General features: G+C 53.6%; 1 protein-coding gene across 1 annotated transcript in view; it reads left to right on the top strand.

Annotated features, from left to right (window-relative positions):
• LOC120881720 (amelogenin, Y isoform) overlaps positions 1–154 on the top strand; it is a 116,096-nt gene extending 115,942 nt beyond the window's left edge. Inside the window, exon 7 of the mRNA XM_040265371.1 lies at positions 65–154. Within this exon, the coding sequence (XP_040121305.1) occupies positions 65–154 (90 nt within the window). The remainder of the gene's footprint in view (positions 1–64) is intronic.
• Positions 155–22,176: the final 22,022 nt, after the last annotated feature.

The following is a 22,176-nucleotide window of genomic DNA, read 5'->3' as shown; positions in this document are numbered from 1 at the left end:
CCCGCGTGGTCAGCTCTCTCCTAGGCATGCTGGGCACTTGTCCGGTTCCTTCCTATGCACGCAGGCGGTGGGAGTCCCTCCTTTACTGCGCGCGCTGCGCAGCGAGAGCTCCCACTTGCTGCTCGCGCGGTGGAGCGCAAGCTCCTACCCCTGAGCGCGCGGGGCCAGCCCCGGCCCGCGCGACCCGAGCCTTTATTTTCCTGCACGAGGCATGGCGCGAACGCCACATTTCCTGTGCGCGCACCCCACCAATTTCTGCGCTCGCAATGCGAGCCCCCCCCGTCCTGTGCACACCGAGCGACGTGAGCTCCCCTTCTTGCGCGCGTGGGGCCCCATGGAACACGCGGCACAAGCCTTCACTTACTGCGAGCGCTTACCCAGGCGCGCGCGGCACGAGCCCCCCCTTTCTGCGAGCACGGTGTGGGCGTGCACCGCACACTCCCACCCCCTTTTCTGCGCGCGCAGGGCAACCTTCCCCCAGGCTCGCGCAGCGCGAGACCCCACACCCGTGGCTCAAGCTCCCCCTTTCTGCGCAGGCGGCGTGGCTCGAGTTTCTCGTTCTTGCGCGCTGCCCCTGGGCAAGCGCGGCGTGAGGCCGCACTTTCTTCCGGTTCCTGGGCAGGCGGGCCAGCCCTCCCCCTAGTACGCAGGGCGGAAGTCCCCTTTCCTGGACACGCCCCGGCGCAAGCCCACCTCTTCTTGCTGTCGCGGGGCCCCCACCCGGGGCGCGAGCCACCCCTTCCTGTGTGCGCGTTGCCACCTGGCACACAGGGCGCGAGCCCCCAGTCTCTAAGAGAATGTCGGGGCGCGGGCCCCACGGTTCCGGCGCGCGCGGGGCCCACCCTCCCCCCGGCACCCACAGCGCAAGCCAGCCCTTCCTGCTCACGCGGCACGGCGCGAGCCCCTGATTCCTGCGCGCATGGCGCGAGACCCCCATTACCGCGCACGCGGGTGTCCCTGGGACAGGTGTCCTTTTCTGCACACGAAGTGTTCCTCAGTCAAGAATTATGTTCCCTCGACTCCCAAGGAGGGTTTCCCCACTCGCGGGCCCCGCGCCCTCCAGTGGGCATGGAGGGGTCCCGACACGCACTACGCGTGCCCTGGAAAACCCACAGACGGGTCCCAACTCGCGGCCCGACATACTCTCTTGCACACACTTGCCATGTGCCCTCAACCGCGCATACACTGGTCCGCAACATAAGCCTATGAGACCTCAACCATTCACGCAGTGGTTCCCACTCGCGGGCCGTGCGCCCTCAATTGCTCACACAGTGGTTCCCACTCGCAGGCCATGCGTCTTCAAGCACACAGAGAGGGATTCCCACTCACGGGCCACGCACCATCATCAACTGCTCATTGATGGGTCCTCAAGGCACCCTCAACTGCACACCAAGGGTTCCTCACCACAAGGCTGTGTGCCCTCAACTTCCATTAGGGCGTCCCCACTCGTGGGCCACGAGGTCTCAACTGGGCACAGAAAGGTCCCCACTCGCAGACCCATGGGCCGTGTGTCTTCAACCGCGAAAGCAGTGTCTTGCCATCACAAAGACGTGCGCCCTCAACCGCTCCCGCAGTGCTTCGCACCCACGGGCCATGCGCCCTCAACCACACATGGAGCGGTCCCCACTTGGTTGCAGCGCGCCCTCAAGCACACTCGGAAGGGACCTCGTGGGCTGGGCGTCCTCACCCGCACACGGAGGGGACCCCACCCACAGGCCGTGAGCCCTCAACTGCGCAGAGAGGGAGCCCCACACGTGGGCCCTCAACTGGGCATGGAGGGGTCCCGGCCGATTGTACCTTACACCTGGAAAACACACAGATGGGTCCCTACTCATGGGCCTGGTGTCCTCACCCATACACGGAGGGGACCGCACCCGCGGGCCGTGCACACTCAACTTCTCTTATAATGGTCCCCACCTGCGGGCAGTGGGCCTTCAACTGCACACGCAGTGGTCCCCACCACTGGGCTGTGAGCCCTCAGCCGTGCACAGAGGGGTCTGCACCTGCGGGTCGTGAGCCCTTAACCGCTCACGGAGAGGTCCCCACTCACCGGCAGAAAGCACCCTCAACTGGGAAAGCAGGAGTCTCAACCCGCGGTACTCATTCCCTGGAAAACGCACAGATGGGTCCCTACTCCTGGGCTGGGCGTCCTCACCCGCACACGGAGGGGACCCCACCGGCAGGCTGTGCTCCCTCAACCGCACACTCAGTGGTCCCCACCTACGACGGGCCGTGCGCCCCCAACTCCCACGTAGGGGCCCCCAACTCCCACGTAGGGGTCCCCACTGGCGGGCCGCACCCCGTCAACCTCCCACGGAGGACCACCTGTGCGCCTCGGGCTTTCAACCGCACACCTAAGCGCGTCCTGAAAAAACGCACAGGCGCGTCCCTACATAGCGTCCCAAAGTTTTCACCCACAGAGGAAGCCCTACTCGCGGGCCGCGCGCGCTCAACTGCGCGCGGAAGGGCCACCACCCGCGCAGTAGGCGCGGGCCCTGAACTACGAAAGGAGGGTCCCCAGCCGTGCGCCCTTACCTCCCAAGAAGGGGTCCCCACGCCTGGGCCTGGCAATCCCCACTCGCACACCGACGGGTCCCCACACGCCCGCGCCAGTCGCGCGCTCACCCAGGCAGCCTAGCAAGTCACAAGCGGTGGCGGCGCGCGCGATGTGCACTGAAGCCGGGCCACGGGCCGAGGTCACTGGTGAGACCCACGCAACCCTGGGCCCGCGAGTTTGCTCCCGGGCCGCAGCTGCAGGAGGCCGAACGCCAGGCGGAGCGCGCCGCTGCCCAAGCACAGCGCGTGGAAGGCTCGCGGCTGGAATCCCAGCCCGAGCTGCGTGGCGGCCTCCCGCGTGGGGCAGCAGAAGGTGCCCAGTCCTAGAAAGAGCATGGGTCATGCTGGGTACGCGCGCGGCTCGGGTCTGCCGGGACTCTGCGGACCGGCGGGCCGTCTGAGTAGTGTGCTGGGCGCGGGAACCGCGGGGAGGGGCCGTCACGTGCCCTGAGCCTCCCCGAGACCCCCGCCCGATCCCCGCCCCGAGCTGGCAGTAAAGGAGCCCGGCTCGGTGAGGGCAGCGCGGAACGCCTGGAGGCCTCACAAGGGTGATGCTTGGTAGGGAGGAGAAGGGTGGGGCAGAGAGCTCAGGGGCGGGGAAGTCCGCTCTCTTGCCCTTCAGGGCGCCTTCCCGGAGTGGGGGTGGTCAATTCTCCAGAACCGGGAGTCCTCAACAGTGCTGTCTCATCTTACCTCATCTCCCCTAGAAAACAAGCGCTCTTTGCCAGGTCTGAGCAGTCTTAAGTCTCTGGCATCCTTCAATTTGATCCCTTGCCAGTTCATAAACAGTGACCCTGCCATGATTAGCATGAAAATACTGCTTTTCTGTGGGCCCTCTCTAACAGGGAAATCACTCCACAGAGCTAGAACTTTTGCTTGGAATTAGGAAACCTTTGAAGAAAGGGGAAACTCTTTTGCCAAACTGGACACACACACACACACACACACACACACACACACAAGTTTTGCACCTTCAGATCCGCTCCATTTTTACTCAGCTCAATAATGTAGGGTTAGATTTTTTACATTGTATATTAGCTTGCAGAGTAACTCTGTTTAGGAAAAAAAAAAAAAGTTCAAGTTTATTCATATTTTCTTAAGTGTGTTAGTTGCTCATTCATGTTCGAGTCTTTGCCACCCCATGGACTGTAGCCTGTCAGGTTCCTCTGTCCATGAGATTCTCTAGGCAAAAATACTGAAATGGGTTGCCATGCCCTTCTCCCAGGGATCTTCCAGACACAGGGATTGAACCCAGGTCTCCTTCACTGCAGGTGGATTCTTTACCATGTTAGCCACTAGGAAAGCTCAACTGGTTTGCCTTAGACATTGAAAATCATGCTGAATTATATACACGTAAAAGTTTCAAAATGATATTAGTACTATTGGTAATATACTGAGTGGACTTAAAAAAGAAATCTTCAAGCTTGAAAATACAAGAGCCTCATCTAAGTTATGGCTTTACTAAAAGTGAAAGTGAAAGTCGCTCAGTGGCCTTCTACTCTTTGCAACCCGGTAGACTATACAGAATTCTCTAGGCCAGAATACTGGAGTGGGGAGCCTTTCTCTTCTCCAGGGGATCTTCCCAGCCCAGTGATTTGACCTAGGTCTCCACATTGCAGGCAGATTCTTCACTAATCTAAATTTGAAAAGAAAGAAAGAAAGAAAAACATCAGCTCCATCATACTATCATCAGGAAATTTAACTGGTCCATTTGCAGCCAGGAGCAGACAGTCTTTCACCTCCTCCCAGCAGTAAACATGCCCTCTCAGAATTTTTCCAACCAGAGGTCAGGCGTCCCTAAGCTTTTCCTCCACCTTCTCCCACACCAGCGGCTCATCTCCATTTCCACCACCAGCTTTGCAGTTTTAAGTAAGACAGAGTTTGACCTCAGCTCCTCAGCCTTCCTCTTGGAAAACCCCAGGACTGGGCTTCTGTTGGGGCAGAAGGCAGAGGGGAGGTCACTGCGAGATGGAAGCAGGGCCTCTAACCAGGAGCTGCAAACGCTACCACTTCAGAAAGACCAAAGCTGGCTCGTCTGGAAGCAGGGGCAGCTGCTCTGATAGAAGTCAGAACACACACTGACGGTGATGAAACCTTAACCACCCTTGGAGAGTACGCACTCGCCTGTAAACACAGGACAAACCATCGTAGGACTACTCCCGAGACCCTGATTCCTTCAGAGAGTGGAGAGCTCAGTACCTGTTTGGAACAGTTGATCTATTTCCTTGGTTTCTGGAAAGCAGAACATTCCTTTGGAAGATGGTGTGTGGAACGTGCCTTAAAAGATAAAATTGCCGCGTCTGTTCACTTGCCCTTATGCCAAAGATTCAAGGGGTGGATCTGTGCAACAGCGTCACTGCATTTCACCCCCGTTTCTGCCCAGTGTCTCCAGAATGGACAAAACTGCTCAAGGTTGCCTACAGAGTTTTAGAGGATAAAAAAAGTGTTGCCGTGTGTTATAGCTTGGCATGCAACTCCTTTTCTGCCCCCTACTTCCCACCCTGGGGGAATTCAATAGCTGTGTAAATATTGCACACAGTAGATGGGTTTTGAACCTGGGCTTAGTAGCTCAGATAGTAAAGAATCTGCCTGCAATGGGGGAGACCGGGGTTCCATCAGAGGTTGGGAAGATCCCCTGAGAAGGGAACAGCGGGTAGCCACTGCAGGATTCTTGCCTAGAGAATTGTGTGTACAGAGGAGCTGGTGGGCTACAGGTCATGGGGTCACAGAGTCAGATTACAACTTAGCTACTGAGACTTAGAATCCAAAGAGTCTGACTAGTGGTTTTTGAGGGGACTTAACCTCCCCTGACTTGGCTTCCTGAAGGAATCCCAGTCTTTGCTCTGAAGAAACAGCAGAAATGGATGGCTTGAGAAACAGTGCCTAAGAGAGCAGTCAGCAGGACACTCAGTGCTGCAGCCATCAGACTAAGTCTTGAGGTCCATCGCTCAGCCTGCAAGGAGATGAGCCCAGGGTGGAAAGGACAGGGTGGGGTTTGTGTCCAGAGGCAAACAAGGAACCCAAGCTAACGCGAGTATCCTTATCCAACTGCCTTCCATGTGTTGGCTACACTGGACAACTTCAAGTCTGGCTTATCTGGCACCCCCCACCTTCCTGGTGGCTCACGTTTCTATCTCTAGTTTCTCTCCAAGGCAGAAGATGTGTGACGTGTCCAAGCTCACAGAGGTCGTAGAGCTGAGACTTCAATCCAGGCAGGTCACTCCCTAAGCTCCAGCAGGGAATAGGAGGTTCACCGTCCCATCAGTGTGAGTGTCCACAAAGGGGTCAGACCGACCGAAGCACTCTGTGCAACTTAGCATCTCGAAGCAGCAAGAAGTTCGCTTTTGAGAGGCTGGAGGCAGGTTGCAGGTGGTCTCAGATGTGATGGCATCTGAATGTCACCGCACTTTGAAGGAAGTGTGTTTTGGGGAAAGTGTTGTGGTCCATGCACCGGTTGGAAAAGTTTCCAGAGATGAGGCAGAATGAGAGGAGAGGAGTTTATCAGAGTGCAGAGCGGGAGATGGTTTTAGAACAGGGGGCTGGCTCAAGGTCGAGAGCCAACCCCTTTGATAGGCCAACAGCCCATTTTTATAGCCTCAAGACAGAAAATTCCTACGAGAAGGGTGGCATTAAGTGTTTGTTTAAGATGCTATGTGTGATAAGTTGCTTCACTCTTGTGTCTGACTCTTTCTGTGATCCTGTGGGCTGTAGCCTGCCAGGCTCCTCTGTCCCTGGGATTCTCCAGGCAAGAAGACTGGAGTGGGTTGCTGTGCCCTCCTCCAGGGTATCTTCCCAAACCAGGGACAGAACCCAAGTCTCTTATGTCTCATGCACTGGCAAACAGTTTCTTTACTTCAAGTGCCAGTTGAGATACCCCTAGGATGCTATTGGGTGGATAACAGAGTGGGTATTTTAGCTCATATGGGGTCAGGAAACTGGCCAGTTTAAATCTGGAGGCTCAGGGCAACAGTTGCTATAGGACTTGATCAGTTCCAGAGATTTTTATCCTATGACCTTGGTCCAAGGGCTCCACACCTGTGACCTTGGTAGGGCCCCACATGGAGGTCTATAGGATGGACACATATATCAGTTCAGTTCAGTCACTCAGTCATGTCCAGCTCTTCACTACCCTATGTATTGCAGCATACCAAGCCTCCCTGTCCATCACCAACTGCCGGAGTTTACCCAAACTCATGTCCACTGACATTTAAACGAAGGTTGAGATGTGTAATGTGTGTATATGTGTGATGTTTCCTTCTACGACACAGTATGCTAATGCGAAGTCGCTTCAGTCATGTCCGACTCTGTGTGACCACATAGACGGCAGCCCACCAGGGTCCTCCATCCACAGGATTCTCCAGGCAAGTACACTGGAGTAGGTTGCCATTGCCTTTTCCTTGCTGCACAGTATACTAACATAGTAAAGTGAGATGACTGTTTCTGGGCAGCCATGTGCTCTGATGTCACAGCTCAGATATCTAACAAAAAGGCAGTCTGCTCACTAACACAGACTCTCACTAATTTTGAAATGATTGCTACACTGCTTACGGAAGCAGCCATGAGCAGGCAATAGGAAATCCACATGAACTTCAAAGGCTTCGCTTGTGGCGAGAACTCGTGTTTGCAGATGACACAGATTTACGTGCAGCTGTTTGCACACATGGCAGAAACATGTCTGATACACAGATCAGAGCAACATCTCCATCTCAGAGGGACTGAACGGCACTCACAGAGAAAGTGTGGGTCAGTCTACCCCTGAGGGAGCCCATGGTTTGAACGTGGTGGCTCTTCCCTTCCGGTCTTTGGGTCCCATTGCGATGCCCTTGGTTGAACATCCTCAGTGAACCATGTACGTAACCCCGGTCTCTCAAACTAGTGACAGCACTTGAGTCTATAAAGGGGTCAGAAAAGTTTATTCTGAAGGGAAAAATGAAAATGAATGTCACTCAGTCGTTTCTTACTCTTTGCAACCCCGTTTACTATACACTCCATGGAGTTCTCCAGGCTGAAATACTGGAGTGCGTAGCCTTTTCCTTCTCCAGGGTATCTTCCCAACCCAGGGATCAAAGCCAGGTCTCCCTATTTGTGGGTGCTTTCTTTACCAGCTGAGCCACCAGGAAAGCCCAAGAATACTGGAGTGGGTAGCCTTTCCCTTCTCCAGGGGATCTTCCTAACCAAGGGACTGAACCCATGTCTCCTGCATTGCAGGCAGATTCTTTACCAGCTGAGCCACCAGGGAAGTCCTGTTCTGAAGAGGCCAGAAAGTAAATATTTTAGCCTTTGCGAGCTGCATGGTCTCTATGGCAGGTACCCACCACTGTCCTGGGAGCCCCAGAGTAGCCACTGGCAGAAGATAACTGAATGGATGAGGCATGGTACCAATAAAGCTTTCTTTAGAAAAAGAGACAGCCACACACCACAGGGCACACGAGATCTTTGTTTCCTGGAGATCTCACTTTCTCTGCCAGAGATTCCAGGCCCCCTGCAGTGGACACACAGAGTCTGAACCACTGGACCACCAGGTAAGTCCCCATCTAAAACGATTCTAAAATGTAAGCAACTGTCTTGTTTTAAAAGCCAATCACACAATAGTTCTTGCAGGCTTTCTACAAGTCTAATTGTGCAGAGGTAAGGAATTGACAACCTATGCAACTTTCAGAAACATGTTATGTGTGCCCAGAAGAAGTCTCTCCGTTGCAGTAAAAATTCCATCACCTTTCAGGCAGTGTTTCTCTGTCACTCCCTGTTATTTCTACTGCTAGTCAAACACTTCTACATTCCTTGAAGGGGTCACATAGACTCAGTTGAAAGAAATGCTTTAGCCAGCAGCCAGTGAAGGAATTTTTAGCATCCAAAGCAGTAGCCCTTGAACACCAAAGAAGCAGAGGCTTCCTTTTCAGTTTGTGTGTGTGTGTGTGTGTGTGTGCATGTGTGGCTGTGACTGTACTGTGAGTGAGAAGGAGGAAATGGGATGAACTTTGTGTGTCTGTGCTAAGTCATGATTCTTCATGACCCCATGGACCGTAGCCCGCCAGGCTCCTCTGTCCATGGGATTCTCCAGGCAGGAATACTGGAGTGGGTTGCCATGCCCTTGAGTTCCCCTGAGCAGTGATCAAAGCTGTGCCCCCTGCATTGGCAGCACTGGACTACCAGGGAAGTTCCATCTAAGAATCTCCTACAAGTATCTCTACTGGATTTTTTGGCTTCCCAGGTGGCCCAGTGGTAAAGAATCTGTCTGCAGGAGAAGCAGTTTCAGTCCCTGGGTCGGTAAGATTGCTTAGAGAAGAAAATGGCAACCCACTCCAGTATTCTTGCCTGGAGAATCTCATGGACAGAGGAGCCTGGTGGGCTACCGTCCATAAGGTCGCAAAGAGTGGGACACAACTTATTGACTGAACATGCGCTCACTGTTTTTGTTTTTCTCCTTAAAATGTCCATATGAAGCTAGAAAGGCATTTATTGCATAATCACCCAAGTGATATCATAGCGAAGGAGCAGAAATTTCATTCTGCCCCTGGGCAAAGCAGGACATTTGAAGTTCTCTTGCTGAAATCTCACATGTGGAATCTTTTTTTGCAGCTTCAAAATCGCTTGCCTTGGTTTCCACTAGAACTGCCTTGATGACCCCGGTGTTGCGTTCTCATCCTGCAATTTCATTGGCAGAACTATCCCCAAGTTACAGGCAGGTTGGGTCCCAGAAGGCATTCAAGATTTGAAAAAGACGTTCCCAAATATAAGACTAGAGATGAAGGTAAGGGTGCCAGGTGGGTGTCAGAGTTCCTGTGCTCTCAGGAGCCTCAAGCCTGCCCCTTGGCCAGTGCTGTGATCTTCAGACTCTGACCTCAGCTGAGGGTCACTCATGGGGTGGTGATCGTGGCCCAGGCTGGGGGCTACTTCACACATCTTTATCCATTGATCTGCTGATGGACATCTAGGTTGCTTCCATGTCCTGGCTATTCTAAATAGTGCTGCTATGAACTTTGGTCCATTATCTTTTTGATATATGCCCAGGAATGGGGTTGCTGGATCATATGGTAACTCCGTATTCAGTTCTTAAAGGAACCTCCATACTGTTCTCCATAGTAACTGCATCAACTTATATTCCCACCAACAGTGTAGGAGGTTCCGTTTTTCTCCACCCCTTCTCCAGCATTTATTATCTACAGACTTTTTAATAATAGCCATTCTGACTGGTGTGACGTGATACCCCAGTGTGGTTTCGATTTGCATTTCCTTTTATTGGTGATGTTGAGCGTCTTTCCATGTGGCCTGTTGGCCATCTGTATGTCTTTTTTGGAGAAATGTCTATCTAGGTCTCCTGCTGGTAGGTATCCCAGATCTTGGAGAAGGCAATGACAAGCCACTCCAGTGTTCTTGCCTGGAGAATTCCCTGGACAGAGAAGCCCGGTGGGCCACAGCCCGTGGGGTTGCAAAGAGTCGCACATGACTGAGCGACTTGAGACATGCCACATCTTTATGTGACGGCTTCCCTGGGGGGTAGTCCTCCCTTGGCAGAAGGTTGGGGACTAGGCTTCTGCAAGCACCACCTGAGGTCAGTGCGTTGTTAGCCTGACTCTTGCTCCTCACGACAGGGAGCTGAGGAAATCAGCTGTGGGGCTTTAGCCAGATTTCTTCCAAACTAACTGGCAAAGTCCCCTTCATTCTCCAGGACAGCTATGAGTGGTTTCCATTTCTCCAGTAAGCTGACTAAATGTTCCCCAAAGATGACAGGTCTGGATCCTGGAAAACCCATCAACGTTACCTTATTTGGAAAAAAAAGAAAAAGTTCTTTGCAGATGTGATTAAAATAAGGATTTTGAGATGCAGAAGTGATAGTTGATTCTTTAGGTGGGACTTTAGGTCAATCACAAGAAGCACCTATAGCCATACGAAGGTGGATGGGAGGAGGAACAGAGTCTCCGCTAGCGCCTCCAGACAAGTTATGGCCCCACTATGCTGCTGCTGCTGCTGCTAAGTCGCTTCAGTCGTGTCCGACTCTGTGCGACCCCATAGACGGCAGCCCACCAGGCTCCCTCATCCCTGGGATTCTCCAGGCAAGAACACTGGCGTGGGTTGCCATTTCCTTCTTCAATGCATGAAAGTGAAAAGTGAAAGCGAAGTCGCTCAGTCGTGCCCAACTCTAGCGACCCAATGGACTGCAGCCCACCAGGCTCCTCTGTCCATGGGATTTCCCAGGCAAGAATCCTGGAGCGGGTTATTCTTCATTGGGCTGCGCCAGCTCTTAGTTGCGGCATGTGGGATCTTGGTTTCCTGACCAGGGATCGAACCTGGGTCCCCTGCACTGGGGGTGCAGAGTGTTAGCCACTGGACTGCCAGGGAAGTCCCTTCTGCTGACACCCTGATTCCAGACTTCAGACCTCCCGAAGGGAAAGAATAGCTCTTCACTAGCGATGTTATGTTATTACTACAGCCCTCAGAAAGGTAAGACAGTATCGGGAAAGCATCTCAGATTCCACCTGCCCGAATGAAACTCATAATTGCCTCCCTTCAAGTGTGTGTCTGCCCGAAATTCCCTTCAGGAGCCCCTCAACTCAGCTAACTTCAGCCAAAAACCCAGAAAGTTGTTCTTGATGGCCTCCAACCCCCGGGGGTATACAGCAGCCCTAGGAGAGGGGGTGTATGGAGACTCGGGACAGATTCAAAATGAACTCTGAGCTCATGCGCTAGGCTGCCACCAAGTCCTGATGCTTGCAACTTTCCCACAGAGAACAATCCTTTCTTTGCCCCTGGGGTCCCCACCTGAACCATCACCCCACCTCCTCTCAGCCAGCAGCATAATAGCTCAGTCATTCCTTCCAGGATGTGTTTTCAAACCCTTCAGAGGAAAAAAAAAAAGTGGATGAGAAGGAAACACAAGAGGTCTATTTCTTTTTTTTTCTTCTCTACTTGGATTTCTCTGATGCTGATGAACCTTTTGCAGGGAAAAGCCATTTTGCACGTTAATTGTGCCCTCATTGTTTCATGGAAGCTAATGGCGTTTTCTTTAAAGGCAGAGTGAATGTTTCATATTTCTTGCATTTTTTACATTCCTTTGCAAGTCCTCCCTGGTGCTGGACAAGTAAAAAGCCCTCAAGAAATACATGCTCATTGGCTACCTAATTAAAACAAACAAACAAAAAAAAAAAAACATTGAAAAATAACCAATAGCTTTCTAAAAATGTACTTTAAAATACAAAAATGCTTGGGACTTTCCTGGCAGTCATTGGTTACGACTTGGTGCCAGGTCAGGGAACTACGATCCAAGGAGCCACACCACCTAGTCAAAAAAAGAAATCAATGAAAGCTTTTGCAATAGTAATTTCATCTAAGTACTCTTGTCTTTTTTAAGGACTATTGATCTGCATAGTTAGGCATTGCTTTATATACCTGTGTGTGTATATTTTTCTAACCATCACGTATTCGCTGTGTGTGCTGAGTCGCTCAGTGGTGACTGACTCTTTGTGACCCCCATGAACTGTAACCCGCCAGGCTCCTCTGTCCACGGGGATTCTCCAGGGCACAATACTGTAGTGGGTTGCCATGCTCTCCTCTGGGGATCTTCCCGACCCAGGGACGGAACCCTCATCTCTTACATCTCCTGCATTGGCAGGCGGGTTCTTTACCACTGAAACCACCTGGGAAACTCACGGAGCTCTCTGGGGTCTCCTTTATAAAGTCCTAATCCCATTCTACAAGACCTGTTAGAACTAACACCCAAAAAAGATGTCCTTTTCATTATAGGGGACTGGAATGCAAAAGTAGGAAGTCAAGAAACACCTGGGGTAACAGGCAAATTTGGCCTTGGAATGTGGAATGAAGCAGGGCAAAGGCTAATACAGTTTTGCCAAGAGAACGCACAGGTCATAGCAAACACCCTCTTCCAACAACACCAGAGAAGACTCTACACATGGACATCACCAGATGGTCAACACTGAAATCAGATTGATTATATTCTTTGCAGCCAAAGATGGAGAAGCTCTATACAGTCAGCAAAAACAAGACCGGGAGCTGACTGTGGCTCAGATCATGAAGTCCTTATTGCCAAATTCAGACTTAAATTGAAGAAAGTAGGGAAAACCGCTAGACCATTCAGGTATGACCTAAATAAAATTCCTTATGATTATACAGTGGAAGTGAGAAATAGATTTAAAGGACTAGATCTGATAGGTAGAGTGCCTGATGAACTATGGACATGGTTCATGACATTGTACAGGAGACAGGGATCAAGACCATCCCCACAGAAAAGAAATGCAAAAAAGCAAAATGGCTGTCTGGGGAGGCCTTACAAATAGCTCTGAAAAGAAGAGAAGCGAAAAGCAAAGGAGAAAAGGAAAGATATAAGCATCTGAATGCAGAGTTCCAAAGGATAGCAAGGAGAGATAAGAAAGCCTTCCTCAACGATCAATGCAAAGAAATAGAGGAAAAGAACAGAATGGGAAAGACTAGAGATCTCTTCAAGAAAATTAGAGATACCAAGGGAACATTTCATGCAAAGATGGGCTCGATAAAGGACAGAAATGGTATGGACCTAACAGAAGCAGAAGATATTAAGAAGAGGTGGCAAGAATACACAGAAGAACTGTACAAAAAAGATCTTCACAACCAACATAATCACGATAGTGTGATCACTCACCTAGAGCCAGACATCCTGGAATGTGAAGTCAAGTGGGTCTAAGAAAGCATCACTACGAACAAAGCTAGTAGAGGTGATGGAATTCCAGTTGAGCTATTTCAAATCCTGGAAGATGATGCTGTGAAAGTGCTGCACTCAATATGCCAGCAAATTTGGAAAACTCAGCAGTGGCCACAGGACTGGAAAAGGTCAGTTTTCATTCCAATCCCAAAGAAAGGCAATGCCAAAGAATGCTCAAACTACTGCACAATTGCACTCATCTCACATGCTAGTAAAGTAATGCTCAAAATTCTCCAAGCCAGGCTTCAGCGGTACGTGAACCATGAACTTCCAGATGTTCAAGCTGGTTTTAGAAAAGGCAGAGGAACCAGAGATCAAATTGTCAACATCCGCTGGATCATGGAAAAAGCAAAAGAGTTCCAGAAAACCATCTCTTTCTGCTTTATTGACTATGCCAAAGCCTTTGACTGTGTGGATCACCACAAACTGGAAAATTCTGAAAGAGATGGGAATACCAGACCACCTGACCTGCCTCTTGAGAAATCTGCATGCAGGTCAGGAAGCAACAGTTAGAACTGGACATGGAACAACAGACTGGTTCCAAATAGGAAAAGGAGTACATCAAGGCTGTATATTGTCACCCTGCTTATTTAACTTATATGCAGAGAACATCATGAGAAACGCTGGGCTCGAAGGAGCACAAGCTGGAATCACGATTGCCGGAAGAAATATCAATAACCTCAGATATGCAGATGACACCACCCTAAGGCAGAAAGTGAAGAGGAGCTAAAAAGCCTCTTGATGAAAGTGGAAGAGGAGAGTGAAAAAGTTGGCTTAAAGCTCAACATTCAGAAAACTAAGATCATGGCATCTGGTCCCATTACTTCATGGGAAATAGATGGGAAAACAGTGTCAGACTTTATTTTTGGGGGGCTCCAAAATCACGGCAGATGGTGATTGCAGCCATGAAATTAAAAGACACTTACTCTTTGGAAGGAAAGTTATGACCAACCTAGATAGTATATTCAAAAGCAGAGACATTACTTTGCCAACAAAGGTCCATCTAGTCAAGGCTATGGTTTTTCCAGTGGTCATGTATGGATGTGAGAGTTGGACTATAAAGAAAGCTGAGTGCCAAAGAACTGATGCTTTTGAGCTGCAGTGTTGGAGAAGACTCTTGAGAGTCCCTTGGACTGCAAGGAGATCCAACCAGTCCATCCTAAAGGGGATCAGTCCTGACTGTTGATTGGAAGGCCTGATGATGAAGCTAAACCACCAATCCTTTGGCCACCTGATGCAAAGAGCTGACTCATTTGAAAAGACCCTGATGCTGGGAAAGATTGAGGGAAGGAGGAGAAGGGGAAGACAGAGAATGAGATGGTTGGATGGTGTCACCGACTCAATGGACATGAGTTTGGGTAAACTCCGGGAGTTGGTGATGGACAGGGAGGCCTGGCGTGCTGCTGTCCATGGGGTCACACATAGTCAGACACAACTAAGTGACTGAACTGAACTGATCTGAACCGAAGAGCAGACTTTGAGCTGTGGCTCAAGAAGAAATTGTCGTCAACGGATCTGACCACCTCTGTGAGCCTTTCCAAAGAAGGTTTACAGCCAAGACTCTCAACACAGGAGCGTCTCTCTGAAGCCACCCATTCTGAGTTTGACAGCCCCAAAGAAAAGTTTTCTTCCAACAGCCAGAGAGGTCAGAGAATTCACTTCTGTAGATGAGGACTCAGCCTCTGGCTCTTTCTCCAGTAGATTTTAGAGCAAGCAAGGGCTCCCAAGAGCCAGGACAGATGGGTGTTAACATCTGAGATGTCCTCTCCAGGGCTGCTGGTAATTGCTCAGTCGTGTCCCACTCTATGTGACCCATGGACTGTAGCCCACCAGCCTCCTCCTCCACCAGGAGATCCTCTCGACACAGGGATGGAACCCAGCTCTCCTGCGTGGCAGTGGATTCTTTACTCAGCCACTAGGGAAGTCCAATCAAGTATATAGTCTCTTCTAGTTGCCAGCACGAAACTTGGCCCTTTGCAGATATAATATTTTTTAAATTTATTGATTTATATTTTCTGGTTGCGCTGGTGTCTCTGTTACTGCTCTCGGGCTTTGTCTAGTTGCAGCAAGTGGGGACTAGCCAGGAGAGCTGTGGAGTGCCATGCAGGAGCTCTAGGGCCCTCAGGCTCAGCAGTTACGACCCATGAGGCTTAGTCACCCTCTGGCACATGACCTCCTGCTGGCCCTGTGTAAAAGGTGTTTCAGTATGCTTGAGCTTACAAACTGAAAGGTACTTGACGTTATAATTTGAAATGTACAAGGAAAATTCTGGAATTCCATCCTTCATTACATTTTATAGTTATACATCTGTTAGAATAAAAATTAAACAATCTGTGCTCTGTTTCATGAAGAGGATTAGCTACTGATTGAATCTCTTCCCTGGTGGCTCAAACAGTAAAGAATATGCCTGCAGTGTGGGAAACCCAGGTTCAATCCCTGGGTTGGGAAGATCCCCTGGAGAAGGGAATGGCAATCCACTCCAGTATTCTTGCCTGGGGAATCCCATGGCAGAGGAGCCTGGTGGGCTACAGTCCATGGAGTGGCAAAGAAGCAGACACAATTGGGGGACGAACACATACAGACATAAATCTCTAAAAGTTGGTCCAATTCGCCTTGTTGATCGATGCTCTGCTTGTTGATAAGTGAAAGCGATCACTTTCATTTCATTTATCTCTGCTCTATCAAAGGAAATAAATCTTAGACTTGACAAGGTGGAACACACATTCCTGAGATTATCAAATGTCTAGGTTTGGATGCTCAGAGGGTCCAAAAGGATACACGCTCAGTCTCAAGTCCTAAGCAAAGAAGATGAATGTCCAAAAATTGAGAAAATCCACAGAATAAATGTGCTCTACCTTTTGTTCTTTGTAGAAGAACAAAATCAACATTCCTGTTGTTCGGTCACTAAGTCATGTGACCCCAGGGATTGCAGCACGCCAGGCTTCCCTTTCCATCACCAACTCCAGGAGCTTGCTCAAACTCATGTCCATGGAGTCACTGATGCCATCCAACCATCTCATCCTCTGTTGTCCCCTTCTTCTCCTGCCCTCAATCTTTCCCAGCATCAAGGTCTTTTCCAATGAGTCAGCTCTTCACATCAGGTGATGCTTTCAAACTGTGGTGTTGGACAAGAATCTTGAGAGTCCCCTGGACTGCAAGGAGATCCAACCAGTCCATCCTAAAGGAAATCGGTCCTGAATATTCAGGACTTTTGCTTAAGGACTGATGCTTAAGCTGAAGCTCCAGTACTTTGGCCCCCTGTTGTGAAAAGCTAGATGCTGACAAACATACTATATTCTGGGAAATTCTGCCTGAGTTGTTAGTTATTAGAAAAGAAAGCTGTCACCAGCAGAAGTCCACATGGGCTCAGTGTCATACTGAATGCTTCCCAAAGGGGTGCAAGGTTGGTACATTTTGGCTATGCCTTTCATTCACAAGACAGAGGTAATTCACACCATGGATGATTGACAGTCCTGTCATGATATGCGAAATGTGAAACAGAAGCCTCGGTGTGACGGGACCACAGACAGAGGGGCTCAACTGTGTAATCCCAGGAATCTTGAAAGATTTATGAGGGGCTGAGAGAAGGGCACCTATCTAACAGCAGGCTTGGTGCTGTCTCTTGCAGCATGTTTATTAATGTCAATATAGACTGTGGCTTTATAAATATTCAACTGATGCCAAGCAGAAAGCAAAGAGGAACTAAAGCACCTCTTGATGAAAGTGAAATAGTACAGTGAAAAAGCTGACTTAGAACTGAACATTTGAAAAATGAAGATCATAGCAACCAGTCCCATCACTTTGTGGCAAATAGCTGGGGAAACAATGGAAACAGTGAGAGACTTTATTTTCTTGGGCTCCAAAATCACTGCAGATGGTGACTGCAGCCATGAAATTAAAGCTCCTTGGAAGAAAAGCTATGACCAACCTAGACAGTATATTAAAAAGCAGAGAGATTACTTTGCAGACAAAGGTCTATCTAGTCAAAGCTATGGTTTTCCCAGTAGTCATGAAAGGATGAGAGATTTGGACCATGAAAAAAGCTGAGTGCAGAAGAATTGATGCTTTTGAACTGTGGTATTGGAGAAGACTCTTGAGAGTCCCTTGGACTGCAAGGAGATCCAACCAGTCCATCCTAAAGTAAATCAGTCCTGAATGTCCACTGGAAGGACCGATGCTGAAGCTGAAGCTCTAATACTTTGGCCACCTGATGCGAAGAACTGACTCATTAGAAAAGACCCTGATGCTGGGAAAGATTGAGGGCAGGTGGAGAAGGGGATGACAGAGGATGAGATGGTTGGGTGGCATCACTGACTCAACAGACATGAGTTTGAGCAAACTCCAGGAGTTGGTGATGGACAGGGAGGCCTGGCGTGCTGCCGTCCATAGGGTTGCAAAGAGACACCATGGCTGAATGACTGAACGGGTGAACTGAGTGGGTGAAGCTGGAAGGGATGCCTTATGTGAAGATTAAAAAAAAAAAAGCTCAGCAGCTTGATGTTTAGTGAGGATGTAGGTAAAATTACACCTGAATTCAAGGAATGACAGTGTAACCCCTCTGAGTGGCAGATGGGTGGTCAGACAATGATTACACAGTGAGTGGAAAATGTGATAGGCCACTGCTGCTGTGATTTACCAAGACAAGGGTTTCATGCTTTAGTGGAACGAGTGGTCTGAATTTCAGCCCTAGGTAAGATCTAAGGTTTAAACTGAGATTTTTTAGTTAACCTCAGCTTGGGAGGGTGAGGGGAGCAGCACTGTGTTGTGAAAGTCGCTCAGTCGTGCTGAACTCTTTGTGGCCCCATGGACTGTAGAGTCCATGGGATTCTCCAGGCCAGAATCCTGGAGTGGGTAGCCTTTCCCTTCTCCAGGGGATCTTCCCAACCCACGGATCGAACGCAGGTCTCCCCCACTGCACAATTCTTTACCAGCTGAGCCACAAGGGAACCTGGTGTTGGGACAGGGCACATCCAAAAACTGTAGGTGCATTTATATGGCCTTTCATCTTTTGGTTGATCATGTGCTCAATCGCACAGCGTGTCCAACTCTTTGCGACCCCATGGACTGTAGCCCACAGGCTCCTCTGTCCAAGGGATTCTCCAGGCAAGAGTACTGGAGCGGGTTGCCATGTCCTCCTCCAGGGGATCTTTCCCATCTAAGGATGAAACCTAGGGTCCGCGGCCTCTCCTGCCAACCCCCAATGCGCGGGATCAGTTCTTCCCCCATCGCGCGCAGTGCGTGACCCCCTTTCCTGTGTGCGTGGAACCCCCCCCCACGAGACCCCCGTTTCCAGCGGGTGCGGGCACCCTCCCCCGCACGCGCGGCCCCAGCCCCCACTTTCTGCGCGTGCGCGGGGCCAGCGCCTCTTTGCCTCCTTTTCCTGTGCGTGCCGGTTCCCCCGGGATGCGCGGCGTGAGCCCCCACTTCTTGTGCGTGCGCCACAGCGGGAGCACCCCGGTTCCTGTACGTGCGGGGTCAGCCCTCCCCCCAGCACGCGCGGCGAGATTCCCCTCCCCCTGCTCCTGCCCACGCGGCGCGGCACGAGCCCTCCCTTCTTGCGCGCCCGGGTACCCTCCAGCCACGGCGCGAGTCCCCCTTCCTTTGCACGCGGGGGCCTCTGGCACGCGTGGCGGGAGCCCCTGCTTCCTGGGTATGTGGAGAGAGCCTCCACTTATTGCGGGCGCGGGGCCCCCTCAGGACGCGCGGTGCGAGTTCTCACTTTCTGCCCGCACGGGGTCAGCCCTTACCCGTGCGCGCGCGGCGCAAGCCCCCGACCCCAGCGCACGCAGCATGGAGCGAGCCCCCCTTACTGCGCTCATGAGGCCCCCGGCATGCGTGGAGCGAGCCCCCACTTCTTGCGTGCGCGGCAGAAGACCCCCCCCACTTCCGGCGCACAAGGCGCGGCAGGAGGCCCCGGGTTCCTGCGCCGACGGGGTCAGCCCTTCCCCGGCACTGGCAGCGCGAGCCCCCACTTCCTGGGGGCGTGGTACGAGCCCCCACCTTCTTGCGCGGGCGGGCCCCCCCCCCCCTCGGGACGGGTGTCCTTCCCTGCACACGAAGAGTTCCCCAGTTCAGGGCCGTGTTCCCTCAACTCCCAAGAAGGGGGTCCCCATTCGCGGGCCCCGCGCCCTCAACTGGGCATGGAGGGGTTCCCATCCGCGGGCCGTGTGCTCTCAACCGCGCAAGGAGAGGTCTCCACTCGCCGGCCGCGGGCCTCAACTGGGCATACAGGGGTCCCGACCCGTGCTGCGCACGCCCAGGAAAACACACAGACGGGTCCCAACTCGCGGGCCTGGCATCCTCACCGGCACACACAGGGGTCCCCACCCGCGTGTCGTGCGCCCTTAACTGCGCACACAGTGGTCCCCACCACTGGGCTGTGCGCCCTCAACCGCACACTGAGGGTCTGCACCTGCGTGCCGTGCGCCCTTAACCGCGCACAGAGGCGTCCCCACGCTCGTGCAGTGCGCCCTTAAGCACACACGGAGGGCTTCTCACCCGCGGGTGTGTGCCTTCCACCGCGCACGCAGTGGTCCCCACCACAAGGCTGTGCACCCTCAACCGCTCACGCAGTGGTTCCCACTGGCAGGCCGCGCGCCCTCAAGCACACACAGAGGGATCCCAATTCGCGGGGCCACGCACCATCAACCGCGCACGAAGTTGTCCTCGCCACAAGGCTGTGCGCCCTCCATGCCCATGAAGGGCGTCCCCACTCGTCCGCCATGGGCCCTCAACCGCGCACGGAGGGATTCCCACTCGCGGGCAGCCTGCCCTCAACTGGGCACGGAGGGGTCCCGACCCGCGGGATCCGATCCCTGAAAAATGCACAGATGGGTCCGTCCCTACTGGTGGGTCTGGCGTCCTAATCCACACACGGAGAGGACCCTACCCGTGGGTCGTGCACCTTCAACCGCGCACTGAGGGGTCCCCACCCGCGGGCCGTGCGTCCACCACGTCAAGGAGGGGTCCCCACTCGTGGGCAGCGGGCCCTCAACTGAGCACAGAGGGGTCCCGACCGGGCTTCCTCACTCGCACACCGACGGGTCGCCACCCGCCCGCGCGGGTCGCACGCTCACCCAGGCAGCCGAGCACGTCGCAAGTGGTGGCGGCGCGCACAATGCGCACGGAGGCAGGGCCGCGGGCCGAGGTCGCCGGCGAGGCCCAGGCGACCCCGGGACTCACGGGCCGGCGCCCGGGCCGCAGCTGCAGGAGGCCGAGCGCTAGGCGAAGTGCGCCGCTGCCCAGGCATAGCGCGTGGAAAGCCCGCGTCTGGAAGCCCAGCGCGAGCTGCGTGGCGGCGTCCCGCGTGGGGCAGCAGAAGGTGCCGAGGCGCGGGGAGGCCATGGGTCGTGCCGGGGACTCGCACGGCTCGGGTCTGCCGGCCGGCCTGGGTCATGCGCCGGACGCGGAGAGGGGGCGTCACGTGCCCTGGGCCTCCCCGCGGCCCCCGCCCGACCCCCCGCGCTGGCAGAAAAGGCACCAGGCTCGGTGAGGGCAGCGCGGAACGCCACGAGGCCTCTCGAGGGAGATGCTTGGCAGCGAGGAGGAGGGGTGAGGGGCGGAGAGCTCAGGGTCGGGAAGTCTGCTCTCTAGCCCGTCAGCAGGCCTTCCGGGGGGCGGGGGAGGTTAATTCTTCAGAACCCGGAGCCCGCAACAGTGCTGTCTCATCTTAACCCATCTCCCCCAGAGAGCACGCGCTCTTGCCAGGTCTGACCAGTGTGGGTCTCTGACAGACTTCAGTTTGATCCATTGCCAGTTCATAAACAGTGACTGAGCCGTGATTTGCATTAAAATACTGCGTTTCTATGGCCCCTCTCCGACAGGGAAATGACTCTCACAGAGCTAGGACTTTCGCTTGAAGTCAACAAACCTTTGAAGAAAGGGGAGACGACTACTAAGGCAGACTGGACACACACACACACCCTTTCCACACACACACACACACCCTTTCCACACACACACACACCCTTTCCACACACACACATACCCTTTCCACACACACACACACCCTTTCCACACACACACACACACACACCCTTTCCACACACACACACACACACCTCACCCCACCCCCTTTCCTGCGCGTGCGGCGCGGCGCGAGCACTCTCGTTCCTGCGCGCGCGGGCCAGCCTTTCCTTACCCCGGCGCGCGCGGTGCGAGCCCCCCTGTTCTGCCCACGCGGCGCGGCGCGAGCCCCACCTCTTGCGCGCGCGGGGCCCCTCGCCACCGGCGGCGCTAGTCCCTCTTCCTGCGTGCGCGGAGCCACCCCTGGCACGCGCGGCGCGAGACCCCGCTTCCTGGGCGCGCGCCGCGGCGCGTGTCCCCAGGTTCCTGCGCGGGCGGGGTCAGCCCTCCCCCCGGCGCACGCGGGGCTAGCCCCGCCCCTTCGTGCGCACGCGGCGCGACACGAGCCCCCACTTCTTACGCGCGCGGAGCCACCCGTCACGCGCGGCGCAACGCCCCCCATTCCTGAGCGCTTGCGGCGCGAGTACGTCCCCTGTTACTGCGCACCCTGGGCTAGCCCTCCCCGCGGCGCGCGCGGCACGAGAACGCCCCCCGTTCCTGCGCGCGCGGCACTGCGTGAGCTCCCCTGTTCTTGCGTGCGCGGGGCCAGCCCTCGCCCGGGAGCGCGCGGCGCGAGCTCCCCCTTTCCCTCGTGCACGGCGCGGCGCGAGATGGCAGTAACTGCGCGCACGTGGGGCCAGCCTTTCCCCGTGCGCGCGCGGCGCGAGGCCGCTCTCTTGCTGCGCAGGCGGCGCGAGCATCCCCCTTTCCTGCGCGCGCGGCGCCACGGGAGTACCCTGGTTCTTGCACGCGCGGCGCGAGCAACTCCTTCTTGCGGGTGCGCGTTCAGCCCTCCCCCGGGCGCGCTAGCCCCGCCCCTTTCTGCGCACGCGGCGCGACGCGAGCCCCCACATCTTGCACGC

The sequence above is a fragment of the Oryx dammah genome, unplaced genomic scaffold (genome assembly GCF_014754425.2).
Source record: "Oryx dammah isolate SB20612 unplaced genomic scaffold, SCBI_Odam_1.1 HiC_scaffold_23, whole genome shotgun sequence".
NCBI lineage: Eukaryota > Metazoa > Chordata > Mammalia > Artiodactyla > Bovidae > Oryx > Oryx dammah.
This window is presented reverse-complemented; position numbering and strand designations above follow the sequence as displayed.